Raw genomic sequence first — 23,130 nt, forward strand, 5'->3', positions numbered from 1 at the left:
TTTGTCATAATCAAAATAGGGATTTGACTCAAAAAGTCAATAGAGTTAAATGGTCCAACATTAAGATTTATTGGATCAACATTATTAGCAAAATTTGTTTCAAATTCTTTACTCTTTTCCTTTTCTTTTATAAAGGCTTGGTATAGATCTACCAAGTGACTGGGCGTACAATAGGTACGCCACCAATGACCTTTTCTTCTCCATTTGTAACATTAAGTTTCATGCTGCCTCAATCGTTGATTTTGATAATTTACCCGCTCTGTTGGCCATCCCTCTTTTAGGGGTCATTCCTCTTCTGAGAGATTGCAACCTCACATTGATGTTAGTAGTTATTTTGACCACGACCACAACTATGCCTACGACCTCGTCCTCAACTACGAGATATATTCATATTCACTTTAGGGAATGAGGTCGAACCAGTCGGACGAGTTTGGTGATTTTTCATCAAAATCCCGTTATTTTGCTCAATGACAAGAAGACATGATATAAGTTTAGAAAAATTAGTAAATTTCCTCTCCCTATATTGCTGCTATACAAACATATTAGTTGGATGGAAAGTAGTAAAAATTTTTTCAAGCATGTCTTCATCAGTAATATTTCACTACATAATTTTAGCTTCGAGTTAATCTTATGCAGAGCTAAGTTATATTCGTTGACTATTTTAAAGTCTTGCAACCTGAGGTGCAATCATTTATATTGAACTTGTGATAAAATCACAATTTTTTTTTATGGTCAAATCTATCCTTTAAATTTTTCCATACGATAAGTGGGTCTTTAATAGTGAGGTATTTAGTAGTTAATTCTTCATCTAAATGATGACGGAGGAAGATCAAAGCTTTTACATGATCCTACAGGGATGTCGTATTTCCATCTAAAATAGTGTTTCCCAAGTTCATTCCATTTAGATGGATGTCAACATCAAAAATTCATGATAAATAATTGTTGCCTTTGATGTCAAGGGGAACAAATTCATCTTTTCTTAAGTTTGACATCTGAATAAATTAACAATAATAAGACAATTTAGAAAACAAAATGTAAAAATTGAAAAAAAAAAACTGAAATAGTAATATAATATTATTTCTACCCTTCCGAGGTACTTAAATATGTTTCTTTAGGAACATTATATTATTTTTCTCAATTTGTACTCTTCAGGAGTATGATTCCAATTTATAATATTAAATTGGGTAATAATTTACGACCTCTTCCGGAGGTTAAATATACTACCTCATCTGGAGGATAAATGTTTCACTTCTTCAGGAGGTCGAATTTAACTTCCTTCAGGAGGTTAAAAATATACCATCATCAGGAAGTAAATATTTACCATCTCTTATGAAGATTAGGTACATATCCTCTTTAGGAGGTATATCTCTTCGGGAGATGAAATATATAAACGAAAGATTTAAATATATAGCCTCTTTAGGGGGACTATCTAACCATCTTTTCTACATATTGATATTCTTTAAACTTTAAAAGACATATTCTCTTCTAGAGAATATTATACTCTTGTGGAGTAAAAGTTACAAGAAATAAATTAAATAGAATTTAAAGAAATATCTTAGATAGTTGGAGTCTCGTGCTGATAACGTGTTATAAAAGATGCAGAAAAATAAATAGAGATGAGATAAAATTTTTACGTGGTTTGGATATACCTACTCTACGGACGGATGAGATAAAAAATTTCACTATCTTGGGCTAGAATTACAAAATGATTTGGACCCGGCCTTGTACAAAATATCAGAACGACCTTGTGCAAGATATATCTCTTGTCTTTATCTCTCCTCTTCTTTCTATATGCCTACTTACTTCAAGCAAGCAAATGTGTACACAAACATGCAAATATGTGTGTTACAAATGAGAAGGGGAGGGTGCCCTTATATAGGGCAATAAGGATAACTAAACATTTATTGGGGTGAAAAACGAAGGGGTGGAAGATGGGGTGACATTCATATTTTTCATAACAAATAATAATATTTGTTGGCCTAGTTACATTTCAAGTACTAGACTTGTAGTCTAGTGAATAATGACTTTAAAGGATTTTTCAGCTTTGGCAAGCCCATTTGTATGATTTATTTTGGGCCTTGATGTAGTATTATGTTTGATTGGTGGAATAGAATTGAGATATACTAGAATAACAATTAAATAGGAATTGATTTAATATAAAAATATGATTATTCTTGTTATGAACTCATGAAATGATTATTAAAATTGTATATTTGATTCCATTTTAATGTTTAATGCATTGAATGGTAAGTAGGATTGAATAAAAACACATATTTTTAAGCCTTGTGGCAAACTTATTTTAATTTTCAATCTTTCAGAGGCAAACTTCAATTATGCTCCATTTTAATACTATAGCACACCAAGCACGTACCATAAAAATTCCAAAATTATGATTAGAAGAGTGACTTATAACGTGATAGTGAGGTTTTTGATCCCATTTGCCCGTGGAGTAGGCATAACCGAATTACGTAAATTTCTGCCTCATCTCTATTTATTTATTTTCCTATTTATTTTTCTGTATTTTTATAACATGGCTCTCATGGTTTGATCGGTTTAGCCTTATCCACAAGCAAGCCAAAAGCTTATTGTAACCATGCAGAGTTACAATAACTAACAATGACTAAACTATCAAAATAACTATTTTACACTTGACAAAAAACTCGTAATAAAATGGCAATGACTAAACTATCAAATGATAGAATTTGTATGTTTTTGAGGCAAATGTATGATAAATTGTTATAAGAGGCAAATGTATTTTAGAAATCAAATACTGCCTTCATTTGTTGTTTCAATGTGATATCCATTAAGTTTTAAATCTTTAAAGCTTAACAAATTTCTTCTGGATTTGCTGGAATATAAAGTTTCATCAATTTATAATATTACTATTGGGTAACTTTATATTAGCTCTTCCGAAACCTTAAATCAAATTTGTAGAACCAAATATTGTATTAACATTTGTTTAAGATATATTCAAGTAATGGAAATATTTTCTATCTTGAAGAATTGTGTGTGTTGTAGCACTGTCAGTGAGACAAACTTTTTCTAAAGACATCTTAGAATTGATCAAAACTTTAAGACAATTCACACTACAATACATATTTTAAAAACCCATAATTATAATTGATCATAGCAACAATAAATACGATAATTTATTAAAATCAAAATACAATATTGCTTACTTTATATGTTAAAATATTACATCATTATTTTCATCTTGATTTACAAGGAAATCAGCAACATCAAGATAAACAGAGTTTGAGAGCTATGGTGCGATCCCAAGAGGGGGGTGAATTAGGATTTAAAAAATATTTGGCTAATTTAATCTTCGTTGATTCACCAACAAATATCTCATTTAAAATTTGAAGGCATGTATGAAAAATAAATATAACAATAAATAAACATTCATACATATGCGGAAATTAAAGTGCGAAAATTTAAATGAGATGGAGAGATATCGCAAATTTTAACGGGGTTTGACTATACCCGCCTACGTCCTCGCCTTAGGTAAACCATCCAAGGATTTCACTATCTGCTTCTTAACAGGGCGAAACTCCCTTTACATCCGCTTCTTCATAGGGCAAGGCTACCCTCCACATCCACTTCTTCACAGGGCGAAGCTACCCTCTCCAAGTGATGTACCCTCACTTGGCCCACGGTTCACAACCCGAACCGCGAATGGCTATTTCAAAAAACAAATTTTTGTACAATAAAATGCTTCTCAAATAAACTGATTTGTACACTTTGAAAACTAAATGCATTCTCACATGATTTATAAATGAAGCTCAGAAGAGTATTGGATTTCTCTCAAAAAATATTTTCCAATTAAAACAAATGAGAGTGTGGAAAATGATTTTTCTTTTATAAAATGACCTTTAATTAAAATTCGAAAATTAAAAGGCTTCCAAGCAAAGTATATGAAATTGAATACATGCTCAAGACATTATCAAGAAGCTTTTCAAGCGCAATATATATGTCAATGAATATATATGTTCAAAGCATTCTTGAACTAACCCCAAAAATATTATCAAAAATATTTTCCAATAAAAGAAGAGGAGAACCTAGGGCTTTCATTTAAAAAAAATGATTGACCTTTATAAATTTAACATCTCAAGAAGACTTTCAACCAATATACGTAGATAAGAATATAAAATATATGCTCAAACTCAAGTCTTTTTTGTATAAACAAAATTTTCTCCAAAAATAATTTTTCTAATGAAGAGTGTAGGAGAAGTTGGACCTTAAAAACCATTTGCAAAACAAGGCAATCAAGTAAAATATATATGAAAGATGATACATACTTGAGACTTTTCAAATAAAACCCCCCAAAATATTTTTTCCCCGAAAAGATATTCAAGAAGAGTAGGAGAAATATGAACCTTGATTTTCAAAATAAAAAGGAGACTTTCAAGCTATATATTATGATCATGACTATAAGCTTAAGCCCTTCAAGAGATTAAAATCTTAAAAGAGATGAGTCTTTTTTATTTAACCTAAAAATGGACATTATCTTTTTTAAAATCTTAAAAGAGATGAGTCTTTTTTATTTAACCTAAAAAAGGACATTAGCTGTTTTCCTGCTGCTTCAATAATTTATTTTTATCTTTTTTAAAATAATGAAGAGTGTAGGAGAAGCAGTTGGTAACTTTACAGGCCTGTTTGCTTCAATGTATCAATTAATATAATAAAATTGAAGTTAGCACCTGGGTACGACGCATCCATCCATGCCTCAAAGGACCTCTTCTTCTTCTTCTTCTTCATCTTTCTAATGGGAGAGTTTCAACTTAAAATTGCATTCTCGCAAATGGCGCCGATTATTGATACGAAAAATTGTATTGTGGCTGAGGTTGGGAATTGCTGACTTTGGAATCAGTCTCACGATCTTCATTTCAAAGGTCATTTTCTAATGAGCCAGACTTTTTCTCATTTCATAGATAATGAATACCCCAAAAAAAAATTAAGAATAATATCTTTCCTATACATACATATTTGTACACATTGTCAAACACCAACCTACCCAAACTAATTGCTTCTCCTTCCCATTATTTTACCAAATCAAAGACAATATTTCTGAGCTTTCTTCATCACCTTAAAAAGCAAGGAGCAATCTATATATAGCCCTCCATAAATTAAACCACCAACACAAACACCGCCTTCAAGCACATAAGTAACCAGTTTCCAAATCAAAAATCCATGGCTGCACCACCACTCTACATAATCATGACGATAGGGTCACTGCTACTTCTCCCTTCCCCTTCCCATTCTTCCGACCCAGACCCATTACAAGACTTCTGTGTTGGAGACTTACAAGCTTCCCCATCCCTCAATGGCTTCCCATGCAAACCCGCCTCCAACACGACCTCCGACGACTTCTTCTACTCCGGGCTGTCCAAGGAGGCCAACACAACCAACCTCTTCGGAGCGACGGTGACCGCAGCCGACGTGCTCACGTTCCCAGGCCTAAACACGCTCGGAATCTCCATGGCTCGGGTGGACTTCGGCCCGGGAGGGCTTAACCCTCCCCACTCGCACCCACGGGCCACCGAGACCGGGGTGGTCATCGAGGGGAAGGTGCTTGTTGGGTTTGTGACCACAGGGAATGTGTACTACTCCAAGGTTTTGGGCGTTGGGGAGATGTTTGTCATACCAAGAGGGCTTGTGCACTTTCAGAAGAATGTCGGGGTGGGGAAGGCTCTTATCTTGGTAGCTTTCAATAGCCAGTTGCCAGGGGCTGTGGTTCCCCCCCCAACTCTCTTTGGCTCAAAGCCTTCTATTCCTAATGACGTGTTGACTTTGGCCTTCCAGGTTGAGGAGAGTGTGGTTAACGGCATCAAGTCCAAGTTTGGTTAATTCTTCAGCTCGCTGATCTTGAATAGGTTGGATTGCCTGGTGAATTTCGATTCTTGTTGTGTTTTCTTCTCTGCCCATTCTTGCTGATCATTGTTGTCATTAGTCATTTGAGACTTAATTGTGTTCGTAATTTGATCTTCATGTTCTGTTGACGCAATAATTTCTTTGTCATATATGAATAATAAAACAAGGTTTTTCCTGCGATTAAAGCATTTCTTTTTTGGGTATTTTGGAGGTTTGAAATCTAGAATATACATATATAATATTATTGTCACATGTGGTTTATGTGTCGAGATTAATTTTAATGTGACAATACGACATTACTCTTAGAAGTTGACTCCTAAAAACTTACTCTCTTGCCGTCAAATTATGAACTTGTGTTTGGTATGTCGAATGCAATGGGATGGGAATGAAATAAAGTGAAATTTTGAATGATAAAGATGAAGAAATTAAATGATAAATTAGATTATATTCCCTCTAATTTCACATGATCCATTTGTACCAATTAAAGATGTAGCTAGTGATAATATATATATATATATATGTACCAATTAAAGATGTAGCTAGTGATAATATATATATATATATATATATATATATATATGTATATCGTATTCTGGTAAAACAAGCATGGTGACTCCATTCGAAAAATATTTATTGGCAAATTCATAGATAGGTAACACCTAAAACATGGAAAAGGGTTTCTGTTTGTTGATTACAACATAGCAAAAATCTAAACTTTCATTGATATGTTTTACATGATTAACATTTCAAATTTTGAATAATGTTATAAAAGATGCAGGAAAACAAATAGAAAAATAAATTGAGACAAGACAAAAATTTTACGTGGTTTGGATATACCTACTCCATGAGCGAATGGGATAAAAAACTTCACTATCTCGGGCAGAATTACAAGATGATATGGAACCAATCTTATACAAAATATTGGAACTAGTTTTGTACAAGATATCTCTCTTCTTTTTATCTCCCATCTTCTTTATATATGCCTACTTACTTCAAGCATGCAAATGTGTATACAAACATGCAAATATATGTGTTACAAATGAGAAGGGGAGGGTGCCCTTATATTGGGCAACAAAGATAGCTAAGCATTTATTGGGGTGACATTCATATTTTTCATAACACTCCACATTGGATGTCACTTATATATATTAACTCCTTCAACTAAGATCTTTATGATGTCTCATTCTGATGAGATAAATCAATTTCTTGAATGTTGTAGTAGGCAAAGTTTTGGTGAACAAATTTGCTAGATTATTACTTGATCAGATCTGTTGAACATCTATATCACCATTCTTTTAGAGTTTATGTGTATAAAAGAATTTTAGAGATATATGCTTTGTTCTGTCACCCTTTTTGTATCCTCCTCGTAGTTGAGCCATACATGCAGTGTTGTCTTTATATAAAGTTGTTGGAATATCCTTCATTGATTGAAGACTATAATTTGCTTGAATATGAAAAATCATTGATTTGAGCCACACACATTCTCTACTAGTTTCACGGATAGTTAGTATTTCAGAATGATTGTGTAATGCCCCAAACCCGAAACTAGGGTTCAGAGTGTTATTTTAAAATATATCTCTGATACCACGTTATGACGCCTTGAACCCGCCAAGTGGAGCCCGGGTGCCACGTGTTCCATTACCTGTATCTGATATTCTTACATCAATTACGTAGTGGAAATAATAACAACTCCTCAATAATATACCAAAGTTAATACATATCTATAATCTCAAAAGGTATTCTCCAACACCTAGTATTCGCAAACATATATACATCTCAGAAAACTTAAACAAAACCCAAAAATTTACATCAAAAGTCTATATCCTCTCTCTCTCTCTCAAAAACGCTACACCAAGCCCCGAGTTCACTGAGCTCGATCACGTAGTCCTCCTGAAAAAGATAAAATTCCATATCGGGTGAAACACATCTTAGTAAGTCAGAATAGATTAACACTAGTGTGTGGCTAACATGAGGTTTGTGCACAAATATATAATCATCATTTATAAAAGTATCACAGTTATGAAACCATTCCCCGTCCCTACCCACACATATGCAGAATATTTTATTAACGAGAGTTCCCAAGGATTGGGGTGATTGTTCTGATACCTTGTGCAACCCATGGCTACAACTGAAGCATATCAGAGCACTTACCTTACTTAGTAAGCACTCGAGTGGATAGTTTATCTCATACTCACACACACATTCAAAAAAATTTTATTAGCAGAAGTTCCTGAGAATAGGGAAGATTACCCGCCCAAACAAGTAGCTTTCCTCTGCCCTAATATGTTATGCAGCCCAGTATGGTTACATCTGATATTAATCAGGGCACTTGCCTTTCTCAGCAAGCCCTCAGGCGGAGTGTATACTTTGCCCCAACTAAATATAATATTACAATATATTATACATATTTACTTTACTCTGTATCTATTATATCTGTTTTACTCATTTTTCATATTCTCAGTATTTCACATCACATAATTCACTTTCACATTTCGCATTACTTTGATATCATGCACGCGAATCTCACTTCCACATTTCACATCATCCACATTTCACATTCACATTTCGCATTACTCTAATTTCATGCTACTCTGTATTCACATCTACATTCACATGTTCTGTTGTCATATTATTCACTTGTCAAATTAAACAATTATGCATTTAGAACTTACTATTAGATGGATAATCACTGTCATGCTTCCCCCCATGATGGATTGTGTGGCCCGAAGGCTGGACTTACCCTGGTCAACCCACCAGAGTTAAATCAAAAAACAACCTCTTCAGTCTGTAAGTCAGATTGGCTTTCCCACACTGGTCTTGACTCCAAGGGGAACTCTACCCTACACAGCACAATCGACCATCCCGTCTCCACATTCTCCACGAGACCTGTGGGTGCACTAATCTCTACCAAAAATCACACGTGAAATTAGGAATAGCTTCCCAAGAGGGGGAGTGAATTGAACTTTTAAAAAATTTCTTTTAATTCCTTTTTAGAATTCTTAAACTTATTTTATTTCTTTTAACCAATTTGTGACTTGTTTGTTTAATTTGTTAAGCACTCAAGAACTTAGTTTTTTTATTTAATATTTAACCATACAAACATCCAATCATTCAACCAAACCAATCAACTATAATTAAAAAGCAAACAACCAAGCCAATACACAACACTTATGTAATATAAAAACTCAAGATGGTTGTTTGTTTATATTAGCCAAATTTGAACCAAGCCTTGTATAAATGTATTTGCTTCTTCAATATGATGTGCAATATAAAATCCAATCACTCTTTCCAAATAGTTAGAATTCAGATAAAATCTCAATTAATTTCTCTTTGGGATGTTTAACCAAGTAACGTACTCCCGTATGGTTTCTGCAAGATATGGTTTAACCAACGTACTCCCTTTCGGTTTCTGCAATCCAAATTAAAATAAAACTTTAAGTTTACTTGATTCCCAAATATACGTAGTATATAAGATTTTCAATTTAAACCATCCACGCAATTTAAATATGTACTGAAAATAAAGAGTAAGGAAAGAGAGAATTTTTACGAGGTTCGGCTTATACCGAGCCTACGTCCTCGCCTTTGTCAAACCACCAAAGGATTACTAAACCTGTTCCTTTAATGGGCGGAACAAACCTTTATAACACTCTTTGGGTAAGGCTAGAGCCCGCCTTCTCCAAACGATATCCCCTCGTCCAGTCACTCCTTAACTAGGTTAAAGCTCGCCTCTCTAAGCAATATCTACTTTCTTAGCCAACGATCCAAACAACCCTTGGAATCATCAATCTACAAGAAACAATTCAAATAGATGTGTACAAATAATGCTCACACAAAGAGCTGCTTAGTACAATTTACAAACTAATATACTTCAAATTCAAAATATCAAAAGAATGAAGAAGCTCTATGTAAATATCACCAGACTACTGCTCTTTGATAAGGATCAAGAACAAAAATCGGATGCTTCAAAGAAGTTGTAAAAGCTCAGAGATTTCTCAGAAATTTCGTAGCAATTCAGAGCTTTAAAAAACAAATAGCAAGGAGCTTTGAGTGAAAGAGATCTAGAAGGAATTTTCAATGTTTGGTGTATTTTGATTCTCATAAACCATGTATATATAGGCTTCAAAAACACTTTCATTCGTGCTCCCCAAGTTTTCTTGGAGTGCCCTCAAAGTTTCCAAAATTATTAGGGCACAAGTCAATCAAATTTAAAAAAGAGAAGTTTAAAAAATTTGCCCGTTGCCATACTTCGGTTGTCTGAAATGCAACCTCAGTAGCTTGAGGTACATTCAGGAGCCTGAAGACACAGGGTCAGGCGCCTGAAGGTACACTGCCTATTTGATTTTCTTTAGCAAAAATCTTTGGTTGCCTGTGGATTTAACCTCAGTCGTCTGGGTAGTACACAACCACTTTCCTTCTTTCTTTTTCAAAGACATTTGGTTTCTTTGGTTTCTTACTTTTGAAAAACATTTTTTGGTATATTAAAATAAAGTCTCTAAGTCCATATTTATCCCCTAATGAGCTTCATTTCATTCATAATGACATTTTTAACTTTGAAGTACTTACATGAAGATTTCCTAACAATATGAACATTTCTTGTTCTTTGAAATTTCATGATCATCTTAAAGCTTTAGGTTCATTTCATCTTCAGATGTCTTCGTGCTTCCCACTTTGATCACTTCTTGATACACCATACACCTTTAAGCTTGATAATGATCTTTTGAAGCTTTGTTAAGTTTGGCTTTTTCAGATTCCTGAAAACATCATTACTTGAACACATAATGTCATTAAGCTTTTCTACATTTGTTATCATCAAAACAAGAGGCGAAAGCCTTACTAGGTTAACAATACGCAACAGTACTGTGCCTCACTATGGTGCACTAGAGTTCTCAAATCATACATTACAATTTAACATTCACATCCAGCTCTGATTAACAATACACATGCAATATAATCCCAATACATCTCAGTATTTCCCAACATGTCATATATATATATATATCACAACTCAACCTAGTATTTTCATTTTACTCATGGCACACTATTTAAGTAATACGCATAATTATATCATTTGAAATAAAAAAAGCCAACCCATGTTCATAATCCGTTTTACTAAATATACACATCAAATTATCCCCGCAATTTCCAGAAAACTCATTACTTTAATCATTCCATTTTCAAAAATAATAACTATAGCCCTAGGCTCAAAAACCACAGTTCAAATGGTTGACTTTTCTTTTAAAACTCACATTTTAATCATATATATTTATTAACACATAAATTTTCCATTTTAACTGGTGAATTCACAAAAACTACTGGCTTAGTCTATTCCTCTTACCTGGTTTCGTGAATTACGCCCGTAGGGACATCGAAACGATGCTTGCAACGCTCACCTGAACCCTGATTCTATTGGGCTTTTATGGAGCCTTGTTGTGTTAAATTAGGATGATGACCCGACCTTTCTTTAATGAAAGATTTCTATCCTAAGGCTTTTTCCATGGAGCGAAGGCTTGTGCGCAACATATAAAATGATTCTGTTAAATTAGGATGATGACCCGACCTTTCTTTTGGGCCCGTCTTATAGCCCATTCGGAACCCTGTGCGTAGCATATAAAATGATTGTTTTTGGGTGATCAGGGTTAGCGGTCGCACTTTGTGAGAGAGTGAGAGGGAGAGCATTGTACTGCCACACTCTCTGTATTTTCTTCCTGATAATAGTGAAATCCCTGCAACTCCGTGGATGTAGGAAAAATTGCCGAACCACGTAAATACTGTCTTGTACGTGTGATTGATTTTTCTTTGGCGTGTATTCTTTCTCTATTTTTGTTTCTAACAGGTTTCGGGAATTTTTTCTTAATTCCCAACAGATTCAATAACCCGAGTTCAATTAACTCAACCTCAAATAAAATACTATTTAACATTTTCAAGGCTCATAAATTCCAAATAAACAATTAAAATATAAAAAATAACCAATTTTCTTAACTCCCTAAATATCTCCCTCGCTTTGGAGTGGTGCCTAGGATCCCAAAATTGAAAATTTGCTCCGGCCAACATGACGACGATCAAGACTAGGACCCCGTGGTGGTGCCCGATCGTCAATTTAGCTGAAAATTTAAGGAAAAATTGAAGAAAGAGAGGGAGTGTACCTTACCCCAGGAGTGGTGCCTACGTCACTCCTATGAAAAATACACTCCGATAGGAATGTTGGTGGATGAGATAGGAACCCAACGGTATCTTCCGTTTTTTGATTGGCCGAATATTTGCCGAGAAAATATGGAGAGAGAGAAGGAGGTGAGGACAGACAGTGAGCGTTTAGGGAGGGCGTTCTTTGTTTCTTTAGGAAATTTTGTTCTTGAGGAAAGCTTAATGTCTAAGCTTTCATATATATATATATTAGTATATTAATATTATATATATATATATATATACCTATATATCCATCATATTATGTATTTAATAAATTCAATTTAATAATGTTTTATTAATTAATTCACTAATACTTTTTTTTGAATCACTACATTCTCCCCTCTTTAAAAGAATTTTGTCATCGAAATTCGCTACCCGATCATTCTTCACATTTCTAAAATTTATTAACTCACTATATCTTATACATTTCAATATATATCACCGTCTAAATTTCTACATTAACTACAATTAAATAAAACTTTCATTATCTTAGACATAAACTTATACTTGCTCCCTTGGCAATATTTGCCTCGGTCGAGATCATCATGTACACTCGTGCTGGACCACCTCTGTAACGACCTGTTTAATTTACTGCATAATCAATCATATTAATTATCATTAACTTAAAACATAACAAAGTCAACCTGAATCTGTGGGTAACAAGGACACACCTGTCATACACAGTGGAAACTTAAGTAGCAGTAAACATAAATTTCATTCACCAAACCATAAGATACATTATACTAGAGTTACCTACATACCATCATAATACTGTATATATTTATACAATCCCCTAAATCATCAAAAGATATATCTAGGATCTAAAATCAAAAACCTACTGACCCTAGTTCAAATGACTCACTCTCGTAGGGGGTGGCAATCAATGCCTAAACGGCGGCCTCGGTCCGCCGGACTTTTTGGGTTTCCTGAAATGATTTAAGCTAGGGTGAGACACCTCTCAGTAAGGGAAATAAACTAAATATAGTTGTGTGGGAACATGAATATTTACGTGCTATAATAGATATACAGTACATGTCTTATGCTTGAAAACATTGATAATATCATAGTTGAATAAAATACATCATTTTATAAATATACTAAATCATACTCTATTTCACTGTTCATAAAACCATCTGATATAACTAGTAATTCTGAAATTTACTTAGGATGAATAGCTAATTGATGTCATGTATTACCCACCATGACGGGTTGTGCAGCCCGAAGGCAAGACCCAACAATGGTTGGCCGACCACTGCCGAGTCAAAAATGTCTGTAAGTACGATGAGCCTGCCACACCCTGGTCCGATCTGTCAGGTGGACGTCTACAACTCTATACCGAAAGCCACATAGACTATCCATCTCCCACCCCTCTTTACTAGCAGGGGCAGTTAGCACAAGTCTGAACTGAACTAAACTGTATAGCTACAGTACCGTGCTCCTGAAAATGATTCGAACTATCATCCGGGTTCTGATAACATATAATACATGATAATATACTGTTTAACGTAAATAGATTGATAATATTTTTCTGATTTCTGTAATAACATAAATAATTACGACCTTGCACCGAATATATTCATAACTGCGGTCTTACATTGAAAACATGTACAATCCACTGCCTTGCGCAAGCTATCATCACGACCTTACACCGAACATAACATACATACTGATATGAATAAATGTATTACTTATCATGTATTCTGAAATCACAATGCACTGCATTATCCTATTATTTTTGAAAATTCCTCAAACATGCTTTAACTGTAAAATTGACTTAACATAATACGATGTACGTAAAATAATATTCATGCCACACATTGCTAAATAAAATCATACAATCTGTTCTGAAATCATATTTCCTGACATTTCATATTAAACTATACATTCCTATATAACAGTAGTATTTTCCCAAATATACATTTTCTCAATAATACTTATATATAATACATGCTTTCTGAACATAAATCTGCTAATAATAATAATAATAATAATAATAATAATAATTTTGATCGAAAATTACTGTTTTAGTTTACTCCCTTACCTAACTACTGAAAAACCCCTACAGTGTCTAGTCCTACACCTGCAGGGTTCCCCATTCAACTCCCTGAAAACAATATTTTCCTGAACAAAACTTTAGTATTTCTTTGAGTACTACATTTCCTACATCCGTAGGTTAGCCAAATATTGAATAAAAAGTCTTACCTTGAATTAGGAATGGAGTTTAAGTCAGCCCTACCAACGATCCACTCCAGTAGACTTGAGGAGAACTTTGTCAGGAGTGTCGTGGTGGCCTCAGATAGCCGAACTGGTAAGAATCCAGCCCAAAATCTTAGAGAGAAGGAGGAAGGGATGAATATGAGAGAGAGAGAGAGAGAGAGAGAGAGAGAGAAAGAGAGAGAGAGAGGGGAGAGAGAGTGTGTGTGTGTGTGTGATTTTTCGTGAAATTTGCTACAGAAAAATCGAGTATAAGCTATTTATACACCTGCACTCGTCGACGAGCCACGTCACTTCGTTGACAGGGCCAAGAAGGAAGTTCGTCGAGGAACGGCAATTCGTCATTGACGAAATTCAGCGTTGAAAAATCGCCTCTCGGTATCTTCTCGTCGATGAGACGCGCCCCGGTCGACGACCCCACTGAGCTACTTTGTCGATGAAAGCAGACCCTTGTTAAATTTCAATTAAAATTTCTTTTCTCTCCTCCCTCTATACTATTTAATCATTATAATTTTTGTCGGGTCTCTATATTTTCCCCTCCTTACAAAAATTCGTCCTCGAAATTTACTATCCATACGATTCACCATCCCTTAAAGAAAACATTCTACTTATTTTATTACTTACCCTCACTTCTGGCGGAGGAATACCGCGGTTACATTCAGAGTTCTGGGAGATTACATACATAAAATAAAATTCTCCCAAAACTAAACTACTAACTAACTAAACTAATACATACACTGACTAACCTGCAAAAGAAACATTACATAATTACTTACACTTTACCTGATTATAACTGAATCCCATGGAACAATTGCGGGCATTTCTATCTTATTTGTTCCTCGAGCTTCTAAGAAGCTTCTTCTATTGTGTGATTTCTCCACAAGACTTTTACCAAAGGAATCTTCTTATTACGCAATCCTGCTCTTTCCTGTCCAAAATCTGTACCAGTACCTCCTTATAAACTAGTGAATCACTGAGTTCTGATTCACCATAACTAATTACATGAGAAGGGTCCGGGACGTATTTCCTCAACATAGAAATGTGGAATACGTCATGTATCCTAGAAAGCACAGGTGACAAAGCTAACCTGTAAGCAACAAGCCCCACTTTCTCTAGGATTTCAAACGAGCCAATGAACCTAGGGCTAAGTTTACCTTTCCTTCCAAATCTCATAACCTGTTTTAATAGAGCTATTTTAAGAAACATATGATCACCAATATCGAATTTCAATTTCCTACGGCGGTTATCAGCATAACTCTTCTGTTGGCTCTGAGCTACACTAATTCTATCTCTACTGAGCCAAACCTTATCATACACTTGTTGTACTAACTCTAGTCCCACAACTCACCTCTTACCCATCTCATCCGAACATAAAGGAGAATGACATCTCCTACCGTAAAATGCCTCAAACAGTGTTATGCCAATGCTGGCCTGATAATTGTTATTCTACACAAATTCCACCAACGGCATAAACTGGGTCCAACTACCCTCAAAGTCCAACACGTATACTCGAAGCATATCTTCTAATATATGTATCATCCTGTCCGTCTACTCGTTTGGCTGAGGATGGAATGCCATGCTAAAAGATAAATGAGACCCTAGAGCCTCCAAAAACGTGACGTGAAATGCGAGTTTCGATCTGACACAATAGACACTGGCACCCCGTGAGAATGGATTATCTCCCGAATATAAATCTTTGCCAGTCTATTAAGAGAGTAGCTGATCTTGATAGAAAGGAAATGGGCGGTCTTAGTCAAACGATCTACAATCACCCAGATTGCATTCTGGCCATGCAATGCCAACGGTAGCCCTAAAACAAAATCCATAGATTTGTGATCCTATTTCCACTCTAGGATAAAAAGTAGCTGCAATTGACCTGCTAGCCTCTGGTGCTCATCCTTTACCTGTTGGCATGTCAAACACTGTGTATACTTGGCAATCTCCTTCTTCATATCACTCCACCAATAAGACTCTCGTAGATCCCTATACATTTTTGTATTTCCGGAATGAACTGTGTATAAAGATATGTGAGCCTTTTCTAGAATGGTCTTCCTGATATCAGCTTCGGCAGGAACACATAATCTAGAACAGAACCGCAAAGCTTTGTCATTTGTAATAAAAAATTTCTCTCCCTGACCATCTTGTACTCTGACCATCACCTCTGCCAATTCTGAATTCTCCATCTGAGCAGCTTTATTCCTTTCCTGCATAGTAGGCTGCACCACTAAACTGGAAATACATACTTAAGGATCACTCTCGACCAACTCTACGCCAAATATTTTTAGTTCCATTATGATCGGATACTGAATCTCCATAGCTGCCAGCACTGGCCCCACAATCTTCCTTCTCAACGCATCAGCTACCAAATTTACTTTCCCTGGGTGGTAACTGATAGTACAATTAAAATATTTAATAAGCTCAAACCACCTTCTCTATCTTATGTTCAATTCCTTCTGAGTGAAAAAGTATTTAAACTCTTATGGTCAGAGAAGATTTCACATTGCTCGCCATACAGGTAATGCCTCTAAATCTTCAATGCATGTACTACTGCGGCCAATTCAAGATCATGGGTAGGGTAGTTCCTTTTATATCCTTTCAATTACCTAGAAGCATACACTATCACCTTACCATGCTGCATCAATACACAGCCAAGTCCCTTTAAGGACACATCACTGTAAATAACATATCCCTCACCCCCTAACGGGATGATCAACACTGGTGCCGTGACAAGCCTATGCTTCAATTCCTGGGAATTCTGCTCACAGTTGTCGTCCCATTCAAACTTGACGTTCTTCTTAGTCAGTCACATCAGAGGCCCTGATAATGCTGAGAATCCCTCAACAAAACGATGGTAATAACCAACCAGCCCCAAGAAATTCCTTATCTCCTAGACATTCCTCGATCTAGCCCAATTCACTTCCGCGTTGATTTTACTAGGATCCACAAAAATTCCACCCCCCGAAATGACATGCCCCAAAAACACAACCTTCTCTAGCTAGAATTCACATTTGTTGAACTTGGCGTACAACTTCTTTTCCCTGAGCGTTTATAAGACCTACCTTAAATGCGTCTCATGCTCCTCATAGCTCCTTGAATAGACAAGTACATCATCAATAAAAACAACAACAAACTGGTCTAAATATTAGTGGAAATTTTTATTCATCAAATCCAAGAATATTGTAGGAGCATTCGCCAGACCAAAAGGCATAACAAGAAACTCGTAATGCCCAAACCTGGTCCTGAAGGTCGTCTTCGATACATCTTCTACCCTTACCTTTACTTGATGGTCGCCTGATTTGAGGTCAATCTTAGAATACATCCGTGTACCCTGGAGCTGATCAAATAAATCATCTATACGGGGTAGAGGATACTTATTCTTAATTGTCACCTTATTAATTTCCCTATAATCTATACACATCCTTATGGACCCATCTTTCTTCTTCACAAATAACACCGGAGCTCCCCATGGAGATACACTAGGTTGTATAAAACCCTTATCAAGCAAATCTTGCAACTAATTCTTTAATTCTACCAACTCTACTGGTGCCATTCGGTAAGATGCTTTAGAAATCGGCGCTGTACCTGGAAGCAGATCAATAAGAAAATCTACCTCACGATCAGGTGGCAAGCCTGGTAGTTCATCTGGAAAAACATATGTAAACTCTTTTACTACTGGTGTACTAGGGAGTTTCAATTCATTCCCTGACATTTCCTTAACAAAGGCCACGAATCTCTGACAACCACTCAGGAGCAGTTTCCTTGCCTGAATAGTTGATACTAACTGAGGTAGGAATTGCACTCGCAACCCTATAAATCTAAATTCTGGTCTTTCTAGAGGTCTAAATATCACTTCTCTTGAACGACAATCTATACTAGCAAAATTAGTTGCTAGCAAATCCATACTGAATATGAGATCAAACTCGTGCATGTCTAGCACTATCAAATTAGCAGACATAATTTTTCTGTGAATATCAACTGGATAGCCTCGTAGCACCCTACTACACCTCACTACTACCACAGTCAGTGTAGTTACTAGCAACTCAGTGTCTAAAAACTGTGTTTCTGCCCCACATAATTTAGTGCACTCCATAGACACAAACGAGTGTGTAGCTCATGAATCAAATAATGCAATAGCTTTAAATGAAAGCGTGCTAACCATACCTATCACCATGTCACCGGTTGTCTCAGCACTGCCCGACGTCAAATGAAAAACTTTGGCTGGAGCCATATTCCTCTACTGGCCTCCACGTGGCGCCTAATAGCCTTCCCGAGCAGGTCTAGGAGCAGGAATAGCTCCAATCTGAGCCTGGAAATCTCTCATCATATGTCCTGGCTCCCCATATCGGTAGAAAATACCTCACTCGGCATGACACTCACCCGGGGTTCTTTTCCCACAAGTCGGGCAAGCTGGAAAAGGTTGCATATCCTAAAACCCATGACTTCCCGACTCCTACCTCCGATCCCTGTAGTAGCCCCCTCTCTTCTATGAACCCCTACTACCCCTGCTGAGAACCAAAAGGTGTGGATCTCTTCCTCTGTCTCTGCTTCTTAGCCTCCAACCGGCCTTAAACTTCTGCCATAGTTGCCCTATCTACCAGCTCGACAAAATCTTGCAATTTCAGTTTCGACACTTGCTTATATAATTCTCTCCTCATACCTCTTTCAAATTGTCGTACCTTCTTCGCTTCATCTGGAATAATGTATGGGGCGAAGCGAGATAACTCAATGAACCGCGCCGCCTACTGCTGCACCTTCTGCTACCCCTGTTTCAGGTTCAGAAACTCCTCTATCTTGACTTCTCTGGACGAGGCTGGAAAATATCTATCGAAAAATGTCTCCTTAAATTGCTCCTATGTCATCTCTATGGGCACTATCCTCTGCTGTTCCAAGAGTTTCACTGCCATCCACCATCTCTCGGCCTCTCCTATCAATTTATACGTAGCGAACAACACCCTCTACTCCTCAGTACACTACAACACTTCAAATACTTTTTCATTCTCCTACATCTATTTTTCAGCGACTGCAGGATCAGTTCCTCCTGAGAAAGCCAGAGGATTCATGTTAATGAACTAATCAATCGAACTACCATGGCCTGCAGACGAACCACCTTGCTCTTTGGAGTTCCTAGCAATTTCAGTCATGACTTGTTGTGCCACGCTGTGCAGTACTGTGTTTGAATCACCCCCCGCAATGCCTGAAGGCCCAGCACTCTCATTACCACTAGCATGGGTGCAACTACCTCCAAGGTCCATCCTGAAAAGACAATAAACTTAGCTTAGGACCCTATTACCATAACATATCATCTAACTAGTGTACTATATCCTTAACTGATTCATCATCCCTGATTTTAATTCAAGGTTCAATCTTACAACCTAGATACGTAACCTAACAATAGTTGACCATGACTTTCCTGAAATCGTCACCCTAGGAAATACACACAAACCATATGAGAAAGTCCCTTATCCTATACTCTGGTATTGTTACTGCTGCATTCTAGAGTCTACAGAACCTAGCATCCTAGGCTCTAATACCAAACTGTAACAACCTCCTTAATTTACTACATAAACAACCATATTAATTATCATTAACTTATAGCATAACAAGGTCAACCTGAACCCGTGGGTAACGGGGACACACCTGTCATACACAGTGGAAACCTAAGCAGTAGTAAACATAAATTTCATTCACCAAACCATAAGATACCTTATACTAGAGTTACCTACATACCATCATAATACTGTATATATTTATACAATCCCCAAAATCATTAAAAGATATATCTAGGATCTAAAATCAAAAACCTACTGACCCTAGTTCAAATGACTCACTCTTCTAGCGAGGTGGTAATCAATGCCTCAACGGCAGCCTTGGTCCGCCAGTCTTTCTGGGTTTCCTGAAATGATTTAAGTTAGGGGAGACATCTCTTAGTAAGGGAAATAAACTAAGTACAGTTGTCTGGCACTATGAATATTTACATGCTATAATAAATATACAGTACATGTCTCATGCTTGAAAAAACTAACAATATCATAGCTGAATAAATACACCATTTTATAAATATACTAAATTATACTATATTTCACTATTTATAAAATCATCTGATATAACTACTAATTCTAAAATTTACCTAGGATGAATAGCTAGCCGATGTCATGTATTACCCCCCATGATGGGTAGTGCAGTCCGAAGGCAGGACCTGACAATGGCTGGCCGACCACTGCCGAGTCAAAAATGTTTGTAAGTACAATAGGCCCATCACACCCTGGTCTGGATTGTTTGGTGGGCGCTACAACTCTACACTAAAAGCCATAATTGCGATCTTGTGCCGAATATATTCATAACTGCGGTCTCGCGCTGAAAACATACATAATCCACTACCTTGTGCCTGCTATCAATCACGACTTTGCGCCGAACATAACATACATACTGATCTGAATAAATGTATTACTTATCATGTATTCTGAAATCACAATGTACTGCATTATCCTATTATTTCTGAAAATTCCTGAAACATGCTTTAATTGTAAAATTGAATTAACATAATACGATATGCATAAAATAATGTTCATAACACTTATCGCTAAATAATATCATGCATTCTGTTCTGAAATCATATTTTCTGACATTTCATATTAAACTATACATTCCTGTATAACAGTAGTATTTTCCCAAATATATATTTTCTCAATAATACTCATATATAATACATGCTTTCTAAACATAAATCTGCTAATAATAATAATAATAATAAAGTATAATAATAATAATATACTTTCATTGAGAATGCTAGTGGAGAGTTGATCTCATCTTGGAAAGTAACAGGTTGGAGAACGTGCATCGATTATCGTAAGTTGAATTCGGTTAGTTAAAAATATCACTTCCCGTTACCCTTCCTAGATTAGATACTCGAAAAAGTAGTTAGTAATGCTTTCTATTGTATTCTGGATGGTTTTTCTAGATATTATCAAATTTTCGTAGCACGAGAGGATCAAGAGAAGACCACCTTCACTTGCCAATTGGCATGATGCCCTCCCGTTACGCCTTTCGCATGATGCCATTTGGATTATGTAATGCACCTACTACTTTCCAGCACTACATGATAAGTATTTTCTCTGACATGTTAGATGAGATGTATGAAATTTTCATGGATGATTTTTTTATGTTTGATAAGTCTTTTGATACCTGTTTGAAAAATTTGACTGCCATTCTAAAAAAATGTGAAGAAAAGAACTTGTTGAATTGGGAAAAGTGTCAGTTTATGGTGAGTAGTGGTTTGGTACTTGGCTATTTAGTTTCTGAGGGTGGTATAGAGGTCGACAGAGCCAAGGTAGAGTTGATTTCCCAATTACCTATCCCTAAGACAGTAGGGGATATCCGTTCTTTCCTTGTCCATGCCATCTTCTATAAACGTTTCATTCAGAATTTCAGTAGTATTGCTAACCACTATATTCTTTAATGCAAACTAAGACTGAATTTTTGTGGACTAATGCATGCCAACAGGCTTTTGAGACATTGAAAAAATATTTGACCATGACACCCATTATGCAACCCCCTCGGTAGGACTTGCCATTTGAGATTATGACCGATGCTAGTGATTTCGCTCTTGGGGCCATTCTTGGTCAAAGAGTTGATAACAAGCCTTCTGTCATCTATTATGCAAGTTGTACCTTGAATGATGCTCAGAAAAATTATACCACCACTGAGAAGGAGTTGTTGGCTGTTGTGTTTGCCTTGGAAAAATTTCGCTCTTATGTTATTGGATCTCATGTTATTATTTTTACTAATCATTCTGCGTTGAAATATTTGTTGACAAAAAAAGATGCTAAAACCAGGTTGATCATATGGATTCTACTTCTTCGAGAGTTTGACATCACCATTCGAGATAAAAAGGGAGTAGAAAATGTTGTAACTAGCCATCTTTCTCGTTTGCAACTACTTGATATGTATGTATCCCTTTCTCCCTTAAATGATGATTTTCCTAATGAGCGTCTTTTTGCAATGTCGCGCGCTCCTTGGTTTGCCGATATTGTGAACTACCTTATCACCAACCGAGTGCCAGACCATTGGGTAACTCAGGACAAGCGTAAGTTCCTTGTAGAGGTACGACACTACTATATTGATAATCCATATCTTTTTAAATATTGTTATGATCAATTGGTTCACATATGTGTGCTTGATGATGAATTTACTTCTGTGATGTATTTTTGTCATAGTGGAGTCTGTGGAGGCCACTTTGCTGCAAAGATAACTGTTTCAAAATTTTTGCAAAGTGAACTCTACTGGCCTACTATGTTCAAAGATGTTGCGAATTTTTGTAAAACCTGTGAGGCTTGTTAGAAATTAAGGAAAATCACAGCAAAGAATGAAATGCCTATGTATCCCATTTTGACTGTTGAAATTTTTGACTGTTGGGGGATTGACTTTATAGGACCATTCCCAAACTTTTTTGGACATTCTTACATTTTAGTTGCTGTGGATTATGTCTTGAAATGGGTGGAAGCTATACCTTGTAGAACAAATGACCACAAGGTTGTTATCAGTTTTGTCAAAGAGTTATTTGCACGTTTTGGCATGCCCAAGGTGATCATTAATGATGGAGGGTCGCACTTTTGTAACAAACCGTTTGAAAAAATCATGCAAAAGTATGGAGTGACCCATAAGGTCTCTACTCCATATCATCCTTAGACTAATGGTCAAGTTGAGTTGGCCAATAGAGAGATCAAAATCATACTTGAGAAAATGGTGCGTCCTAATCTAAAAGACTGGTCAGAAAAACTTGTTGATGCAGTCTAGGCCTACCGCACTACATTTAAGATGAATTTAGGGATGTCTCTTTATAGGTTAGTCTATGGTAAGGCATGT

At 36.1% G+C, this 23,130-nt stretch overlaps 1 protein-coding gene across 1 annotated transcript; it reads left to right on the top strand.

The window, feature by feature from the left end:
* Positions 1 to 578: 578 nt before the first annotated feature.
* Positions 579 to 5,847, top strand: LOC131146468 (germin-like protein subfamily T member 2). Its single transcript, XM_058096095.1, has 2 exons — positions 579 to 621; positions 5,228 to 5,847. The coding sequence occupies exons 1-2, from the start codon at positions 579 to 581 to the stop codon at positions 5,845 to 5,847; spliced, it is 663 nt and encodes a 220-aa protein (XP_057952078.1).
* The last annotated feature ends 17,283 nt before the right edge of the window (positions 5,848 to 23,130 follow it).

This window comes from Malania oleifera, chromosome 13 (genome assembly GCF_029873635.1).
Source record: "Malania oleifera isolate guangnan ecotype guangnan chromosome 13, ASM2987363v1, whole genome shotgun sequence".
Classification (NCBI taxonomy): Eukaryota; Viridiplantae; Streptophyta; class Magnoliopsida; order Santalales; family Ximeniaceae; genus Malania; species Malania oleifera.

Coding starts and splice junctions, on each gene's coding strand:
- LOC131146468 (XM_058096095.1), top strand. CDS start 579: ATGTCTTCATCAGTAATATTTCACTACATAATTTTAGCTTCGA. Junction 622..5,227: donor CTACATAATTTTAGCTTCGA/GTTAATCTTATG, acceptor TCATGACGATAG/GGTCACTGCTACTTCTCCCT.